Below are 20,217 nucleotides of genomic sequence, written 5' to 3'. Positions count from 1 at the left end.
GTGTATATAAGCCACATTTTCTTTATCCATTCATCCACTGATGGTCAACTAGGCTGGTTCCATAGTTTGGCTATTTTGAATCGTGCTGTTATAAACGTGGGTATACATGTACCAGTATCGTATGATGACTTCAATTCTTCAGGATAAGTATCAAAGAGTGGTATAACTGGGTCATGTGGTGGTTCCATGCCTGATCTTTTAAAGAATTGCCATACTGATTTCAATAGAGATTGTACTAAATTTACAATCCCACCAGCAGTGCGAAAGTGTTCCTTTTACTTTGCATCCTCTCCACATTTTTTTAACCTGTATTTTGATGACTGCCATTCTGACTAGTGTGAGATGAAATCTCAGTTAGTTTTGTTTTGCATTTCCCTAATTGCTAAGAAGTTGAACATTTCTTTATATATTGGTTGGTCATTTATATTTCTTCTTTTGAGAAATGTCTTAATTCATTTGCCCATTTATTAATTAGGTTATTTGATCATTTGGTGTGAAGTTTGTTGAGTTTATTATGTATTCTAGATATTAAGTCTCTGTCAGGAAAGCAGCTAGAAAAGATTTTCTCTTATTCTCTATATTCTCTCTTCACATTTCCAAATATTTCCTTTGCTGTGCTGAAGCTTCAAAATTTGATGCCATCCAATTTATTAATTCTTGGCATTACTTCCTGGGCTTTAGGAGTTCTCTTAAGAAAGTCACTGCCGGTGATCCAAGATGGCAGAATAGAGGGTGACTGCATCTCCTGTCGCTCCAGAACCCAGGATTCAAGAAGGGGGGCATTGAGAGACTCAGACTAAAATAGAGCCACGGGGTGAGTCTCCCCCACGGGGTAAAGCTTGGTCCGGGTGGCAGGCCTGGACAGGGGCGGCTTCTCAGAGCAGGGCAGGGCAGCTAGAATCTTCCCCAGGTAGCCCTGCTCCCTCTGGCAGTGGGCTCCTTCCATACGGACAGCTTCTTGGAGCAGGCCCCCCAGTGAGAGCCTTTCTGCACAGAACCAGATCCAAGTCCCGGAGCCAGCAGCGAGCTCCGGCCTGCAGGCAGCTTCAGGGACCAGGACAGGGCAGCCAGGGACTTCCCCAAGCAGCCCTACTCTCTCTGGCAAGTCTACAGAGTGGGAAAATATCTTTGCCGCTCATACTTCAGATAGAGCGCTAATTTCCAGAATACATAAAGAACTCAAAAAACTCTACACCAAGAATACAAATAATCCAATCAACAAATGGGCTAAGGAAATGAACAGACATTTCACAGAATAAAATTCACAAGCAATCAACAGATATATGAAAAAATGTTCAACATCTCTTGTAATAAGAGAAATGCAAATCAAAACTACCCTAAGATTCCATCTCACCCCAATTAGAATGGCGATTATCAAGAACACAAGCAACAATAGGTGTTGTCAAGGATGTGGGGAAAAAGATACACTCATACATTGCTGGTGGGGTTGCAAATTAGTGCAGCCACTCTGGAAAGCAGTGTGGAGATTCCTTAGAAAGCTTGGAATGGAACCACCATTTGACCCAGCTATCCCACTCCTTGGCCTATACCCAAAGGAGTTAAAATCAGCATACTATAGAGATACAGCCACATCAATGTTCATTGCTGCTCAATTCACCATAGCCAGATTGTGGAACCAACCTAGATGTCCTTCAATTGATGAATGGATAAAGAAACTGTGGCACATATACGCAATGGAATATTACTCCACCATAAAGAATGATAAAATTATGGCATTTGCAGGCAAATGGATGAAACTGGAGAATATCATGCTAAGTAAGATAAGCTAATCTCAAAAAACTAAAGGACGAATAATCTCACTGATAGGCGGATGAGGACATATAATGTGGGGTGGGAGGCGTTAGCATTAGGGTTAGGATTAGGTTTAGGTTTAGGGTTAAGAAGGGGGGCAAGAATGGAGGAAGGAAGGACTGTATAGAGGGAAAAGAGTGATGGGAGGGGTGGGGGGAAGGAAAAAAATAATAGAATGAATCAAACATTACCTTATGTAAATTTATGATTACACAAATGGTATACCTTGACTCCATGTACAGAGAAACAACATGTATCCCATTTGTTTACAATAAAAAAAGTTGAAAAAAAATAATTTCAAATCACAGCACAACTAATTTTTTTTTTTTGCAGTGCTGGGGCTTGAACCCCGGGCTTTGTGCTTGCAAGGCAGGCACTCTACCAACTGAACTATATTCCCATCCCAAGCACGACTAAATTTGAAGACGGTTCCTTCTCAGTATTTGTTCTTCTAAATAGGGAAGGGGCTCTAGCAGTGTGGGGACCAGTCAGGCATATGGTCCCTGCCATCAGCTCTGATTCCTGTGATTTCTGAGCATAGGTCAGGGACATTTGTTTTAGGTTTACCTTCATACTTCAACTGCAAAATGAGACATTCAGTGTTGAGTCATTTCTATTCAGCTGACACTACTACTAGGGTCAGAGAATAAACAGTAAAAATAGAAAAGGAAGGTGATGCTGACTGAACATACTATGGTTGACCTGAGAAAACAAGGGGTGCTATTGTTTTCCAAAACCTTTGGCTCTCTGGATTAGCAAAAAGAGATCACTGGTTTCTTTATTTGTAAAAAGTCTGTAAAGGTGCCCTGCAAATCTACCTGGTACTTGCCATGCCATAAAATAAGATCTGAGTTAATATTCACAAACCTCAGCAACAAAATATAAGGGTCTTAATTTGGCATGTGGAGTGTTTTTATGGCAAAAATTTATTTTAAATCAAAGGCCTGAAGAACAAATATTTACATTTAATAGTAATCAAGGGCTGGGGAGATAGCTCTCTTGGTAGAGTGCTTGCTTTGCAAGCACAAGGTCTGGGTTCGATCCCTAGCACGACACCAAAAAAAAAATAGTAATCGTAATAGAAAGATAAAAAGTTAACTTAAGGTACTGCACGTGAAACATTTTCCACAAATAACCAAAGCCTTAGCTCAGTTACTGAAAACTTTGTATAAATTAAAATTCTGCCTTCTTAATCATTTGAAAAGTATAAAGGACTGATGTTAAGAAACTGAAGATAGAAGACTCTTGTAAACAATCTTTTTTCAAAGAAAACACACACTTATGTAAACCAGGTATACTGGAATTTCTTAAAATGAATCACTTGCACAGAGGCAAGATTCACATAGAAACAAGTTACCTTCTCTCACTCTGAGTCTGTCTCTTTCCTAAGGCTGAGCTCCAGGCTTATTTTAGTGTGTAAATACAGGACATATAGGAAAGAAAGAAAATCATTTTTATGTGTAAAAGGGGACACATTAAAATGCCATCAACTGGGATTTTACTTAGTGCTGGTTCAACTTGACATTGATCTGCAATATCTATGTGGACAATTTCAACAGTTTTCCATGTGTTTGGATATAAACTGTGTACTTATAAATTACAGACAGAAATGAAACAAGAAAATCTAGATTATTCTTATTAGCTAAAACTATTACACTTACATACATAATCTATATCTTGAATCTTATCATACATTATGAATTAAAAAACTGCAAATTATGTATCAAGTTTAGCTTTCTGAAATCTTGAGGGATCTGGAAATTACTACGCCCTTAAGCACTGCTCAAATAAGGGGGGACACTGTAAAATGAACAGAAATTTGTCAATATCCTTTTATCCTTTTGTTAGTCCTTAGATATAGTTTATGTAACCAAATGTATCTGACCTGTGTTAATTCAAATGATATACAACAAATTCTTGAAAGCTGTTAAGTCATATTCTAGCATGGGAGCCTCAGAATCAGGCTTCAAGCAGCACCAAATGCTCCAAAACCTCTCCTGAATTTGTTTAACCCAAAGTGGTTTATTTTTAGTATGAGGCTGATTCCTCTACACTTTATGTTGTTCATATATTTCTGAAATTCTATGAACCAATTAAGTACTGTTTAAAAACTACCAACAGATACACCCACTTGAGAGCTGAAAATGACAGACTAACCCAAATAAGGATTAAAACATACCAAATCATCTCATTTAGACCCTAAATTTCAGAGAATTACTATGAAAAACAACATGAAATGTCAAATGACTTGAAAGAAAACTAAAGTCAAGTACTGTAAATTAAAATTCAAAAGTTCTATTAAAAGGCATCATTAATTTGAATGGATAAAGAAAATGTGGTGTGCATATATATATATATATATATATATATATACACACAGTGGAATATTACTCAGCCATAAAGAATGATAAAATTATGGCATTTGCAGGCAAATGGATGAAATTGGAGAATATCATGCTAAGTGAGATAAGCCAATCTCAAAAAACCATAGGACGAATGATATCGCTAATAAGTGGATGATGACACATAATGGGGGGTGGGAGGGGTTAGGGTTAGAGTTAGGGTTAGGGAGGGGCGCAAGAATGGAGGAAGGAAGGACTGTATAGAAGGAAAAGAGGGGTGGGAGGGGTGGGAGGGAAGGGAAAAATAACAATGAATCAAACAACATTACCCTATGTAAATTTATGATTACACAAATGGTATGCCTTTACGCCATGTACAAACAGAGAAACAACATATATCCCATTTGTTTACAATAAAAAAGAAAGAAATATATTGGGCTAAAAAAAAAGGCATCAATTACAAAATAGAACAGTAAAAGTATAGAAATAATAGAATTTAACACAACCATTAACTTGCAATCCTCTAATAGTATGTCCTATGATTAGAAAAGTGTAGTTACCAAACTGGGGTTTGCATCAAAAATCCAACTATTGGAGCCCACTTTAGATCTTGTGACCCTTATCTACATTCCTAATGAGTTCCCAGATGCTACTGCTGGTCCAGGGACCACAGGTTTCAGTGCATCCACCAAGTATGCCAGATGTCCTTCCAAGTTTCCCAACAAGCCTTAAGGATTACATGTCTGAGTTGTTGCTGATGTACTTGAAGCATGCTTTGGGGATAAATGTGCATTACCTTATAATAAATCAGGAGCTTGTCAATATTTTTGTAAATTATTCAACGTACCTTCTCCCTCCTGACATCTGGTCATTTCTCTGACATCAACACACAACCCAGTAAAGTGGAGAGGAGCTGAAAATGAAAGCAATCAACTCTGCTATGTTAGAGCAGCTCTGGCAAATATACAGAGATGAAGGCAATCTATACTAATGGCTAAAACTGAATTGGGGGTTATCTGTGTGAATTTTGATGATCCACTCTCTCTGTTCCAGATAGAACTGCTGATAAAAACAGTAACCTCACAAAAGGCCACTCAAGTGTCAAGGCAAGGGACTGACAGAGAAAGATCGTTTGTTTCTGGCTGCTTGCTTGTCTCACCTAAATCTGACATAGTCTGAGGTGGCCAGTGGTTAGTCTAATGAAGGTAAACTTCACTTTGTTGATGAAAAAATAAACTAAATGCAGTGATTACCTTTTCTAGGGATTTCTATGTTGCAAGTGAAGGACTGAAACTTACATTTTCCAATGTTTCCAAGTCTTGTGTCATAACTCAATTTTAATGAAGAAATCATCTTCCATATATTCATCCTGTAAAAACCCAAGAGGAAAATGACAGTGATCTTTCACCAGTTTTTTTGGGCTTGGGCATACAGGAGCCCTTTCCAGCACAAGCACCATGCCATGCTTTGACTCTACCAACAGATCTAACCTCAAGTGTCAAAGAATCATTAGCTACTGGTTTTTATAGAATTGTCAAAGCAAACCAAATGTTATGTGCTTTTAAATAATTTAAACACTCTTACTTGTCATGCAGCATAAAATGCTAATAAAGAAGTTGTGAGGTTTGGCCAGTAAATATGGCATTAAAAGGGGTATCAAAAGCAAAATGAAATCAATAGGAAAATTATGAGACAAGACTGGAAAGAGCCCATTAACCCTGGGGACATGTGGTGGAGCATGGACTGGTGGAGAGAGCACAGGGGAGGAGTCACTCATGCAGCAATGGGTGGTTTTAGTTTAAAAACAAAAAAACAGAAAGGCTGAAAATTATTACAATGTGGAATAAATAAAAATGAAGAGTATGAAATATAGAGGAGTTTTACTCAACTGAGGCATAATGGAGAGGCAGGCAACAAAACAAGAAAAATTTCAGAATATTTATTGTTGTGAAAGTATTCTGTTCCGATATTTTATGTCACAATGACTAGCAGAACATTTCATAGCTTATGTCTTCAAAATACAGTTGGTACACAAGTGACACCAAAGGATACCTTAGATTATGAGGTACAAATAAAACATGGAGACTAACTTTAAAATAATGCTAAGAAGAGTAATGTCACCAGAGGAAAACACTATAGAGTTAATTTAGCAAATGACAAGAGCTGTTTCAGAAGTCTGTTATCTCCCTCTCCTATCATGTGGCAACATAAATAAAATACTGTTGAAAGTACAACAAACATACAACAGTGGATGAGCTTTCTTTATGATCTCAAAGTATTCATTTGCTCACCCTAGAGCCAGCACCATCAGCAAGGACCCAGTGTGGGCTGCCATTTGGAAGCAAACCTATGCCCTTCACAAAACCCACGAGATGAACTCCATGTATTCACTCCTATGCCATCACCTTCATCCTTCTCAAGAACCTGGGCACTGTCTCTCACCTCAACCTCAGGGCAGAGAGATGACATGCTGCTGGGGACAAGGCTTACATGTACTACAGTAGGAGTAAGTGTTTCAGGCTCTCATGAAACACCAAGAAGCCTTTGGGAGTAATCATCCTCACAAATGCAGAAACTTTGCTGTGAGGAGAAATACATTAGATATATTTTTACCTGAATCACCAACTTTTCTGTAGTTACCATTCAAAGAAAATTGTTATCAAATATTATCATTTTTGTGTTTAAACAGGATTCAAGACTGTTATCAACAGTTTACTTCAATCCCAGCGTAACTGGGTAGAAAACTAATGTAAAGAGTAAAAAATGATTGAGAAGAAAACAGCACCATTCACTACCAGTACAAATTCCCATAAGTAGCAAAGAACAAAGTTCCTCTGGTTTAATTATTCTAGTGACTAAGCCACAGCACAAAACCAGCTCCAATCTCTACAAATTTGACTAAACTTCTTCCTTCCAATAAAGATGGCTTAAAGAAGTATTTTCCTTACATTATCAAAATAAAGGCACAAGAATCTGTTTCCAAGAACTCATAATTCAAAGTTAAAATTTTATTTGAGAAAATAAGGGTCATTATAAACTGAAAATACAAAGAGGGGATATGATGCTATCTTGCAGATTAACTTAAAACACACACACAATCTTATTCAATTTGGAAGGGTTTAGGAAGCTGGAACCAAGCAAATTTCTCAAATGCTCCCAAAATGTAGTTCCCAGGGTCTAGGAACTACAGACTGCAAAGAGGACTGATACAGCACTACGGTTAATCTAGTCATACCATAATCGTTTAGTCCTTTAAAATACACTTTGTAATAAAGTCATATACATAAATAGTAGGAAAATGTCTCAACCAAAAGGTAAATTTGGTCTTGAACAACAGAGTAACAACATTCATATAGGAACAACTAAATAAACATGTCCAAAAAAAGTGACCAATGTGCTAATAAGTTGTGGAATGCTACTAGGTTTTCCTCTTGTTCTCATTTTAAGAATAATTTCAGCAGAGACAGAACATATGCTTACTAAATCTGCATATAAGAAAACCTGTGAATATTTTGAGTGACAACACCAAGACTCAGAACAATTTTAACTGATTCAACCAGCTGAAACAAACAAACCCTAACAAAGAAAAATATCAAGTTTCATTTTAAGTTAAAACAGATAATTGTGCAAATAAATAGGGGTCCAGACTTATCTTGACTGTGTTGTAACACAGTAAACTTCAGGTACTAGCAAGACTCATACAGCTGTGTTCAAGTCTACATTAAATAATAGTGCCAGACAGCTGCACTGTTTTAGTGTCTCCATTCCTGGCACCCTGTTTTCTGACAGCTGTCACCTCTTAGATTATCAGTTTTTTTTTGTCCCACTTCCAATTTGCTGCTTCTAATCTCCTGACAGCTCTAGGAAAACCAGACAAGCAAGCAGGAGTTGTGTACAAGTAACAGAAGGATCCATAAACTTTAATGAGGTTTGCTACACATATCTTAATTTCACAAACAGCTTTTGCTTTTTTCATCTCTGGCTCTACTGCAGGTGGCTGCAACAGCAGGACACAGGTCCTTTATAGGTGATTTATTTCTATGGCACAAGCAAATCAACGAAGACAATAAGCTCTCATGGTTATATGTTGATCAGACTGTGTCTGGAAAACTGTTTTCAGTTCAAAGAAACAACTAAGACATATACAGCAATAAGACCAGTTGGTGAGGAAGTCTAAGGGTCCTGTTATATTAGGCCAAATAAATGTGCTGGGATGTTTAACCTTATGATCTTTGAAAATGGAACAAAATGTCTTGGCAGGTAGCAGCGTTTGTACGAGAGCCACCACCAGAAAGTCTGAAAGGCTGCTACAGGCAGGACGGGCCAGACTCGATATTCACTTCCCAAGTGGGATAAAGTGTGAACAACAGGCAATCATTAAGGGAGAGCAGATTGTGGCTTAAAGAAGACAAATGTTTATAATGTCCAACAGTAAAGGAGTTGCTTTTCTAGGTAGTGAGCTACTTAACCTGAAAAGTACTTAGGTTAAGGCTAGAATCTCATTTCTCTGGGATAGTGTAAAAAGAATTCCTGCACAAGTTAAACTTTACTCTTTTGGAGGACTGAACGCAGGGTGCTTACCACAGTGCTACATCTCTAACCCCTCCGTAAATATTTTGAGGCAGGGTCTGGCTTAGTTGCTTAGGGCTTCTCCAAAATGTTGAGGTGGGACTTCAACTTGCCGTACTCCTTTGGATTTCATTCTTCAAACTCTGCCAAAAAAGCAGTGTAACAGAAATTTGTTTGCAATTGATTATCTGTAATATACCGCAATTCATTTTGCAACAAGACTAAAATAAAAAAATGAACATGACCAAGATATGAGTTTAGATAAACATATCAAAGTAAATTATGCCAATAAATTCAGAATCACCCCCTAAACAGAACATGGCAAAAAAACATAATGCTAAAATTAAAGAATACATATTACATTTGAATGGTTTTAAAACACAGATCTCTAGATTTAAAGGATCCTTCACTTTAAATCCAATGATTCAACTGATAGAACTCTTGAATCTGAAAATAAAACTATGCCATTTATGCAAGGGAGTCTTCGCAATTCCTACAACCCTAAGCAAGTTTTTTCAAACTACAGGAAAAAAAAGCTACCTCTCCTGCATCCCAATGATCATTTGTACTGAGTGTTCTTGTCCAGGACCCTAAAGATGCAGTTGCAGGAGTTCTTATAAGTAAAGAAACAAGAAAACAAAACAAAAAAATTCCCCCATTATTGAAAATTGCAGGGAACAGAATGTATTATTTGTAGACTGGTTAGGATGCCCTCATGAAATTTTTAGATGGTTTCATTCACCACAAACTAGCTGTGCATTTTGTTTTTATGATACTTCTCACAGAATACATATCTTGAATTTCATGAAAAAAATGTTTCCAGAAACTGTTTCTCTACTACCCAATTGTTCAAGTTTAATAAGATAAAAGTAAGGGATATCCTTTCAAACTAATAATAAAAAAATTTTATTAAGGAAACTACCTTGAACTTTATAAATGCAATAAATTTTTCCAGGGTAGATTCAATAAGGTTGATAGGTGTTTGATCCTGTGCAAGAATTTTGTTATTGGACAGACTAAAAGGATATGTTTATAGCTCCATTTTACCTATAATGCAGTATTGAAAAATTATTTTAAAAATATTTTATATTACTATACATAAGAATACTGCATTTTCTCTAGGTTTTTAACAGAGGTCCCTTATTTCCACCCTTAACCCTTTCTGCCATAAAGTCTGAAAACCAAAGTCATCTCTGTATATTAATTGTCTCAAAATACTGAGTTCCAAGACGGCAAATTCCTTTCCCCCCTACTTGGTTCCCCTTAGACTTTTATTTAAAAAGGAGAGGTAAATACATACACACACCACTTCACAGTCACCTCAATTGTCATTTTACGGAAAATTCCCAATAGTTTTACTAATACCATTTTCTCTTCAACTGCTGTCTCCTTCCTTTTATCTTAAAGTAATTGTTTCTTCTTTACATTAGTGATGATTTGTTTTAACCTAGACATTCTGTTGGCTTTCTTTTACACAATGTGAAGAGGGTATTTGTATGCCCCAGAATGTCACATTTTGTTTTCATTTCAGCAGCACCTCCGCCCCCTTTCCATATTCCCCTCAAATATTTACCCTGAATGTTCACATAATCTTAATTTCCAACATGAATCAAACACACCTCCTGCTATTCCCTCCCCCTCATATAAGCATCATTCATCACTCTTTCTTACTGATAATGATAACAAAAATGATGACAATCTCAAAGTTACAAAGGTCACTAGTTTCAATTCCCAAGCATAAACTTGTTCTAATTCCCTCCATAGCTAAAAATCCCTAATCATCTTAGTTGTCTCCTCAGGGTGCATACTAACTTGCTCCCTTTCTCAGTAAATCGGACATACACTGGGGGAGGAAAAGTTAGAAAGACAGTGGTTGGGGCAAATTTTCAGGGCTTGGAACACTATGTTATGGATTAAATTAATTAATCAGGCAAAAAAGGGTCCTGAAAGGTTATTCCATGAGGTAAATGATGTAACTACAGTTGTCCAGAGATGATTAAAAGCACTGAGGGTCAGGAAAATGAGGAAAACAAGTATTTTGAGAGTCTCTTCAAGTGTTATTAATAAAGGCCTGAATCAATAGGACTGTAGAGAAGAAGGGATAGAAAGGAAAGTACCCCTGAAGTTTCACAAAACCAAAAGGAATAATAGTTGAGTAATTTCAACAAATACATACTAGTAAGATGATCCCCATTTTTGATTCGTAGCACATTCAAAGAAAATTCTTTACAAAATGCAAGTGATTAAGACATTGAGAGAGATGAGTTAACAAACTTCAAGATTTGCAGAGTAAAAAAATAAATGGGAAAAGGAACTGAAAGGCTGTGATTTTCCAAAAGCAAAATTCAATTTTCAGAGCAATTTGAAAATTAACAAACTTCTCTGAAAATCCTTGTGATTTTTTTTTCCATTTCACTAATGGCAACTTCATCTACTGCTTTAATAATAAATGGAAGGGAATTAACACACCCTGAAATTCATTTATGCCCTTTTAGTTTTTATCAAAATTAGAGTTTTGTAGGGCAAAAAAATATGTGACAGAGTATTTTAGTTTACCAATATCTTTAATATAGGAATGACCTATTCACTGCTCCTGACCAAAAACAATTTAAGAAAGCTGACTGGAAAAGTAGGAAGACATCATTTTCTCATCCAACATTACTGAGTACTTAAACTATGATAGGCCATATTCTGTACTAGAAACAGGGAACGCTTAAATAAGAAACAGCTTTACCTAAAGAAAAGTCTGTTAAAAAAAATCCCTAGGAAAGATATACAAGAGAAGTAAATGTCCAAAATGGCAATGTATACCTTATGAAAAATAATTAGACATAGGGCACAGTTCAACTTTCATTATCTCAGTGCATTTATATTTTCACAGCAATAGGAAAGATTTGCAAAAAGGCTAGTGTACAAATTCTCAGTGGTAACTACTTTCCAAGAGCTAGTTTGGTACTACTTATATAATTGTCAAAGGATCAACTGAACACTTAATTCACATTTTTGGAAGGACAAGGTAATTCCAATAGAAGGAAAAAAATGACTAGATATATGACATAAAAGCATTCCTACAACTCTCTATGTGGTTTGGGCTAAGTCAATTTCCTCCTGTATTATATCCTCAATTTGTCTTAATATCTGCTGTCATCTACATCAGATATTAAAATAATAAATGCACGATACACTGCTAAAAAAAATTGGAGGAAAAGTTTTACCTACACCCAAAGTTCAGTATTATAAATGAGCTTTCATTAGAACATTTCACTCTACAAAAAAAGGCAAAACTATCTTTTCACAGAATCCTTATCACTTAATAAGTGTTTGTTGAGCACCTACAAAGTGCTAGGGACTATTTAAAATCTGAGTCTAGTAGAGTGAGGAAAATGGGCAAATTTGTGGAGCTTAATTGAATTAAGAATACATTTAGGGCTGGTGTGTGGCTCAGTGGTAGGGTGCTCCCCTAGCAGATGTGAGGCACTAGGTTCAATCCTCAGTACCACATAAAAATAAATAAAAGTATATTAAAAAAAAGAATACATTTAGAAAAATAGGAATTCACTGAGGAGGTGTTATTTGAGCAAAGACCTAAAAAGGAGAGTAACTGAACTGAGGGAAGTACACTTCAGGCAGAGGGAACAAAAGTAAACAGGTCCTCAACTCAGCTCACATGTAGAACAGTGAAGGAACAGCAAGGAATCTTTTGAGGCTGGACTGGACACAGAAAAAGTAGTAAATGGGGTTACAGCAGGGAATAAAACAGTGTAAGGCCTGCAGGCTATTGTAAAGACTGATTTTAATTCTGAAGGGTCAGTGTGTCTTTGGATGGTTTTAAGCAGGGAAGTGACATCAGTGACTTTTTAATAGTTAGACAACTAAGGTTAAAATAAAGGTGTTTAGATCAGCTACTTTAAGTCAAAAAAATTATTTTTAAGAATTTAAAATGAACACATGAATTTGGCAGGAAAACAAATAAAACATAAACAACGGGTTATACTAAAAATCCCTAGCTGCCCATGAAAGGGATAGAGAGGTCAGAAACCAGGTGTGACAGCTTAACATTTACTGCCAACCAGATTTTCTGTGATTTAAAAGACCCTGATAGTGAGAAAAAATAAAGTTTTCAACAAAATCGCTGGCCGCTGATCAACCTGTAAACCCCTCTGTTTGACAGGGCATGTGTTTAACGCCTCACCTTCAACTCCTGAAGTAGGTGGGGCCCGAGAGCCAAGCCATCTGGGGAGTGAGACTCCTGAGCCAGGAGAAGGCTCTCCAGTGATGCAACTGAGCTGCCCAGCGGAGCACGGTTTATCTGTTCTACTGGCTGCCACATGAACTTCAGGGCGCCAACCTCCAGGAGTCAGGGTTGCCTTCACCTGGCAATCGCATCTTCCGTGGGTGACAAGCAGACTCCACCCCGGGCGACACATCACCCTCAGGCCACCGCTTTTCCCAGAACCCCCGTAGGAAGTGGTGGTTCTGCCCACCAGCGGGCCTGAGAAAGCCCCCAAGCAGACCCGGGTGAGCATGGTCCCAGTGGAAACTCTCTGGGAGCCTTCCAGAGACATGCGCCAGGGTCCGCAGGCCACCACCCACGTGCAGGGCGAGAGGACCGCCGTGTTACCACCGCAACACCCAGAGGGTGTGGGCGCCACGCCGCTGAGGGCCGTGAGGTGGACTGGGAGTGCTCGCCAGGGAGAGGGGTAGCGGCTGGTCGGGAGCTCATCATGTCTTAGGAATATTCCACCATTTCTCAGTCAATGAGTCTCCCACCGTCACGTCCCAGACACTTTTCACGCACACCAATGCACTCACAAGTCATTAATCAAGACCATCTTCTGGGATCTCCCTCGCGGCTGCCGCCGCTACCTCCTTCAAAGACGCATGCGCAGTCCCAACTCCCAGCCACCGCAGCGCCTGTGCGGTCCTTCTGCCACAAACCGTGCATCCACACGCCAGCAGGGCGCTAACTCCGCCCAGTTGTACCACCGACCTCCAGCATGTGAGCCCTTCACTGCAAGTGCTGGGCGGGCTGGAGCGGCAGTTCCTTTTATTGCTCCTTCCTATTTTCTGGGGCGCACGCCTGTGGATGTTAACACTCCTCAGCTGCAGAGGGCCCTCGAGGCTTGTGTGCGGCCTACGCTTTCTGGTGTTTCAGCTGCTTCCCTGAAGGGTGTTTTGTGGCTGTCAGTGTTGTCCTCTCACTGCTCTAAGAGGAGGACCTTCTAAATTAAGATGTAAATCCTGAACAGCAAGATGGCAGAATAAAGGAGGTCACTTTCCTTTCTGCTCTGCAGGTTGAAGCCAAGAAAGGCAACTTCTACACAAGGTGAGTGAACCAAAAGAAAAGGGGGGGGGGTACTTTACTGGAACAGATACATCCATTTTTAATTTTGCATTAAAATAATTCTCTTTTAAAGAAATGAAAAATTGGGGAAAAAAGTGTTTTGTCACCTATGTATTGTTTATTCACTACTTAGTATGTGTTGGGTGTTCTAAGTGCTTTGAATGCATTAGCACATTTAATCATCTAAGCCAACACATGAGGTATAGGTACTACTATATATTTTAAAAGGGAATAGAGTGAGAGATAGAAAGGTGATTTGCTAACTCAAGTTTAGTCAGCTGACCGAACATAAACTCAGGCAATCTGGAACAACAGCCTGAGTTTTTAACCAGTATACTGTACTGTCCCCTTAAATTGACTATAGCCTGGCCTAGCGGGTATTAAAGGAGGCAAACTTGCCTGATCTTGACTTTAGTAAGACTGCTTTTTAAGAATGTTTGCTAAAGTTTTCTGGTGGCTTCCCTTTATTAAAGGTGTTCTCTTTCTCTTTTGAGTTTTGTCATTATTTAGTGTTTTTATTTTGCAAAATGTCTTTTCTAGTTTTTTGAGATAATAATGTTTATCTTTTGTTAGTTTGATGTGTTCTGTAACTAGATTTTCTAATGTTGAGCTGTCTTGTATTTTCAGAATAAACATTAGCTAACAATGCTTTATATTTATTTTATTTCTCATTTGTCAGATGATTTTAGGTTAGGTTTACTTAATAGTTCTGAAAATTAAGATTGTGAAGGTGAGAGACCTTTATAAGTAGTACTGATTTAACCTCAGATGACAAACTAATGGCTAATAGCTTATTAGTTTAAAATAAGAATGACTTCTGTATAAGATATTTATTTTTCATTCAACAGGGATTTTTAAAAGCACTTAACTAAAAATAGGTCCAGAAACTGTGAATCTTAGTATAATAAACATTATGGCGTTTTGGAATTTGTAATCTAATGGTAATTTGGGTGTATTTATGTATGGGGGTGTGGTTAAAGGAGGTAATTTGTGACTCCAAAACAGTGGGTAGTTCTTATCTAATTAATAATTTAGTAAAGATCATAATTTGATGCATATTTTATTTGGTGTTTTGAATAGAACTTTTTTTAAGTTTTACTTTCTGTTTTTGTTTTTATTGCTTAACGCTTTCTTTGGTAGTTACATTAGAGTGTTCTTGCAAAACCTACATTATTGTCTTTCTGCACTTCTCTTTTCCTTGTCTATTCTCATTATAGTCATGAATCACTTAACAACAAGGATACATTTTGGTAAATACATAGTAAAGTGATTTGTTCATTGTGTGAAGTTCATAGAATGTATTTACATAAACTAAGATAGATATGACATCACTAGGCAATATCATTTATAGGACCACCATGGTAAATGCAGTCTGTTACTAAAGGAAATGATATTACACTGCGCACATGACCTTACTTAGGTTTTAAAATCAAACTTTCTTAAAACATTTTGAAGATTAATATGTTGAAAACAATTATTTAGTAAAAAGAAATACAATACAAAGAAGTTTGTCTCTCATGTAACCTAAGAGAAATCAGTGAATTTAAAATAATTATTATAACATTTAAAATGAAATAAAATAAAAAAATGAATTCTAAATTTGAGAAAAATACAGTAAAAAATTATCAGACATAATGTATAAAAATTAGAAAATAGCTATTATGTAAGTGCTTACATCTTATTAAAAACTAATAATTTGTAGAATTATTTGTAAGGTATATTAGTTTATATTTTCTCTTTGTAAAACATGTAGATCTATCCATAGCACTTCCAATCACTTCTAAATTTCTTGTGATTTACATAAGGACAAATTGGCTTCTATCCTTGCCACATATTCAGAAATGTGTTTCTTCTTAATTATTATATGATATGTACTTAATGTATAATTTTTAATTAAGCCCTTAAATTTTTCAATTTTTTTATTGTAAACAAATGGGATACATGTTGTTTCTCTGTTTGTACATGGAGTAAAGGCATACCATTTGTGTAATCATAAATTTACATAGGGTAATGTTGTTTGATTCATTCTGTTATTTTTTCCCTTCCCCCACCCCTCCCACCCCTCTTTTCCCTCTATACAGTCCTTCCTTCCTCCATTCTTGCCTCCCTCCCTAACGCTAACTCTAACCCTAACACTAACCCCTCCCACCCCCATTATGTGTCATCAACCACTTATTAGTGATATCATTCGTCCTTTGGTTTTTTGAGATTGGCTTATCTCACTTAGCATGATATTCTCCAATTTCATCCATTTGCCTGCAAATGCCATCATTTATCATTCTTTATGGATGAGTAATATTCCATTGCATATATATATACCACAGTTTCTTTATCCATTCATCAATTGAAGGACATCTAGGTTGGTTCCACAATCTGGCTATTGTGAACTGAGCAGCTATGGACATTGATGTGGCTGTATCTCTGTAATATGCTGATTTTAAGTCCTTTGGGTGTAGGCCAAGGAGTGGGATAGCTGGATCAAATGGTGGTTCCATTCCAAGTTTTCTAAGGAGTCTCCACACTGTTTTCCAGAGTGGCTGCACTAATTTGCAACCCCCACCAGAAATGGATGAGTGTACCTTTCTCCCCACATCCTCTCCAACACCTGTTTTTGCTTGTATTCTTGATAATCGCCATTCTAATTGGGGTGAGATGGAATCTTAGGGTGGTTTTGAATTGCATTTCTCTTATTACTAGAGATGTTAAACATTTTTCCATATGTTTGTTGATTGCTTGTAGATCTTCTTCTGTGAAGTGTCTATTCATTTCCTTAGCCCATTTGTTGATTGGATTATTTGCATTCTTGGTTGTAGAGTTTTTTGAGTTCTTTATAGATTCTGGAGATTCGTGCTCTATCTGAAGTATGATTGGCAAAGATTTTCTCCTTTTTATATATGACAGCAGAATGTATTTTGACGTATCATACATTCATGGAGTATAACTTCCCATTCTTGTACTTATACATGATGTGGGGTTTACACCAATTATGTACTCATATATGAACATATAGTAAAGTTATGCCTTATTCATTCTACCATCTTTCCCATTTCAAACCCTCCTTCCTTCTCCTTATGCCTTCTTGTCCAATCTGATGAAACTACACACACACACACACACACACACACACACACACACCCATACCCATGCACGCGCAACACACACCTTGGCCTATTGTGAGTCGGTATCCACATATCAGAGAGAACATTCAGCCTTTGGTTTTGGGGGATTGACTTGTTTCACCTGGCATGTCCAGTTTCATCCATTTGCCAACCAACACTGTAATTTTATTCTTCTTTATGGCTTATATTTTATCATGTATGTGTACCACATTTTCTTTCTTTGTTCATCTGTTGAGGGGCACCTAGGTTGGTTCCATAGCTTGGCTCTTGGGAATTGAGCTACTATATAACATTAATGTGACCAAGTCACTGTAGTAGGCTTATTTTGAGTCTTTGGATATATGCCAAGAAGTGGGATGGCTGAGTCAAATGGTGGTTCCATTCTGAGTTTTCTGAGCAATCTCCCTACTGTTTTCCAGAGTGCTTGTACTGATTTGCAGACCCACCAGCAACATGTGAGTGTACCTTTTCCCCACATCCTTGTCAACATTTATTGTTGCTTGTATTCTTGATGTTGCCATTCTGACTGGGGTAAGATGCAACCTCAGTGTAGTTCTGATTTGCATTTCTCTAATTGCTTGTGATGTTGAACACTTTTTCATGTATTTGCTGACATCATGTTTCTGCTTCTGTGAAATGCCTGTTTAGTTCCTTTGCCCATTTGTTGATTGGGTCATTTGGGGTTTTGGTGTAGAGATTTTTGAGTTCTTTATATACCTGGAGATTACTGCTCTATCTGGGGTGCAGGTGGCAGAGAATTTTCCCCCATCTGTGGAATCTCTGTTCATGTTCTTGATTGTTTACTCTGCTGTGATACCGTTCCACTGAGTCTTATTTTACTTCTTGCACTTTAGAAGGTGTTTCATTGTTTTGTTTCTTGGTGGAGTTGCTGGGGATCAAACCCTGGACTTTGTGCATGCTAGGTAAGCACTCACTCTACCAACTAGCTATGTCCCCAGCCCTACTTTAGGAATCTTGATGAAGAATTTGGTTCTTAGGCCGACATGATGGAGAGTTGGGCCTACTTTTTCTTCTAATATGTGCTGAATCTCTGGTCTAGTGCCTAGGTCCTTGATCCACTTTGGGTTTTGTGCAGGGTGAGAGATGGGTTTCATTTTGTTGCAAATGGATTTCCAGTTTTCCCAGCATCATTTGTGGAGCAGACTCTCTTTTCTCCAGTGTATGTTTTTGGCACCTTTGTCTAGTATGAGAATCTGTATTTATGTGGGTTCATCTCTGTGTCTTCTGTTCTGTACCATTGATCTTCATGTCTATATTGGTGCCAATGCCATGCTGTTTTTGTTACTATAGCTCTGCAGTATAATTTAAGGTCTGGTTCACTTTTCTCCCTAAGAATTTCTTTGGCTATTCTGGGCCTTTTGTTTTGTTTTGTTTTGTTTGTTTCAGGTGGATTTCATGACTGCTTTTTCTATTTCTATGAAGAACATCAGAACCTTATAGGAATTGTATCGAATCTGTGTGATGCTTTTGATAGTGTGGCCATTTTAACAGTGTTGACTCTGCCCATCCAAGAACATGGGAGATCTTTCCATCTTCTGAGGTGTTCTTCAATTTCTTTCTTTGGAGTTCTGAAGTTTTCATTGTAGAAGTGATTTCACTTCTGTTGGATTGCTTTGCAACCATTTTATTTTCTTTGAGGCTATTGTGAATGGGATAGTTTTCCTATTTTTGCTTTCAGTTTATTCAGTACTGATATATGAGGATACAGTTGATTTATGAGTGTCAATTTTGTGTCCTGTCACTTTGCTGGATTCGTTTACAAGTTCTGGAAGTTTTCTGGTGCAGTTTTTTGGGTATTCTAAATATAGAATAATGTGCTCAGCAAAATGGGGATGGTTTGTGTTGATGTTTTCCTATTCATATTCCTTTGATTTCTTTCTTTTGTCTAATTGCTTTAGCTAGAATTTTTAGGACTATGTTGAGTAGAGGTGGTGAAGGAGGGCATCCCTGTTTTGTTCACTTTCTACAGGGAATGCTTTAGGTTTTCTCCATTTAGAATGTGAGCCTTGTGTTTCACATATATGACATTTGTAATGTTGAGGTATGTTCCTACTATCCCTAGATTTTCTGGTGTTTTGAACATGAATAGATGCTTATTTGATTGAATGATTTTTCTGCATCTGTCGAGATGGTCATGTGATTCTTGTCTTTAAGTCTACTGATGTCTTGAATTAAACTTATTGATTTCCATATGTCGAACCAACCTTGCATCTCTGATGAACCCCACTTGATTCTGGTGCACTATCTTTTGAACGTGTATTTGTATGCAATTTGCCAGTATTTTATATCTATGTTCATTGGGGATATTGATCTGAAATTTTCTTTCCTGGATGTGTCTTTGTCTAGTTTTGGTATCAGGGTGATAGAAATTTCATGGAAAGTTTGGGAGGGTTTTCTCCTTTTCTAGTTCATGGAATAATTTGAGAAGGATTTGTGTGAGTTCTTCTTGAAGTTCTGGTAGAGCTTGGCTGAGAATCATCTGGTCCTGGGCTTTCTTGTTTGGTGGGCTTTTGATAGCATCTTCAATTTCATTGCTTTGAAATTGATCCGTTTAAATTTTGTGTGTCTTCCTGATTTGATTCAATTTGGGTAGGTCATGTCTCTCTAGAAGTTTGTTGTTATCTTCAAGATATTTTATTAGAATATAAACTTACAAAATCAGTTCTGATTATAATCTGTATTTTAGTAGAACCCATTGTGATATTTCCTTTTTCATCATGGATTTTGGCGATTTTGAGTTTCTCTCTTTCTCTTTGTTGGCTTGGCTGAGGGTTTATCAATTTTGTTGTTTTTTTTTTTTCAAGAACCAGCTTTTTGTTTTGTCACTTTTTTCAGTTGATCTTTTGTTTCAATTTCATTGATTTTGGCTCTGGTTTTGATTGTTTCCTGTCTTCTACTGTGTTTGGTGTTGATTTGTTCTTTTTCTAGGGCTTTGAGAATGTGGGGTTAGGTATTTTATTTGTTGACTTTATATTCTTTTGGTGAATGAGTTCAATACAGTGAACTTTCC

The 20,217-nt window shown here is 37.3% G+C and overlaps 2 protein-coding genes across 2 annotated transcripts in view; one reads left to right on the top strand and one right to left on the bottom strand.

Annotated features, from left to right (window-relative positions):
- LOC124973945 (sulfotransferase 1C2-like) overlaps nt 1-13,288 on the bottom strand; it is a 98,320-nt gene extending 85,032 nt beyond the window's left edge. The window contains exon 1 of the mRNA XM_047537574.1: nt 12,916-13,288. Within this exon, the coding sequence (XP_047393530.1) occupies nt 12,916-13,288 (373 nt within the window). The remainder of the gene's footprint in view (nt 1-12,915) is intronic.
- The window catches only part of LOC124973926 (ral guanine nucleotide dissociation stimulator-like), a 334,331-nt gene that overhangs the window by 121,477 nt on the left and 192,637 nt on the right, over nt 1-20,217 (top strand). The gene's annotated exons all lie outside the window — the stretch shown is intronic.

This window comes from Sciurus carolinensis, unplaced genomic scaffold (genome assembly GCF_902686445.1).
Source record: "Sciurus carolinensis unplaced genomic scaffold, mSciCar1.2, whole genome shotgun sequence".
In the NCBI taxonomy this organism is placed as follows: Eukaryota; Metazoa; Chordata; class Mammalia; order Rodentia; family Sciuridae; genus Sciurus; species Sciurus carolinensis.
Note: the sequence above shows the minus strand (reverse complement) of the source record. Positions and strands in the feature narration are given on the sequence as shown.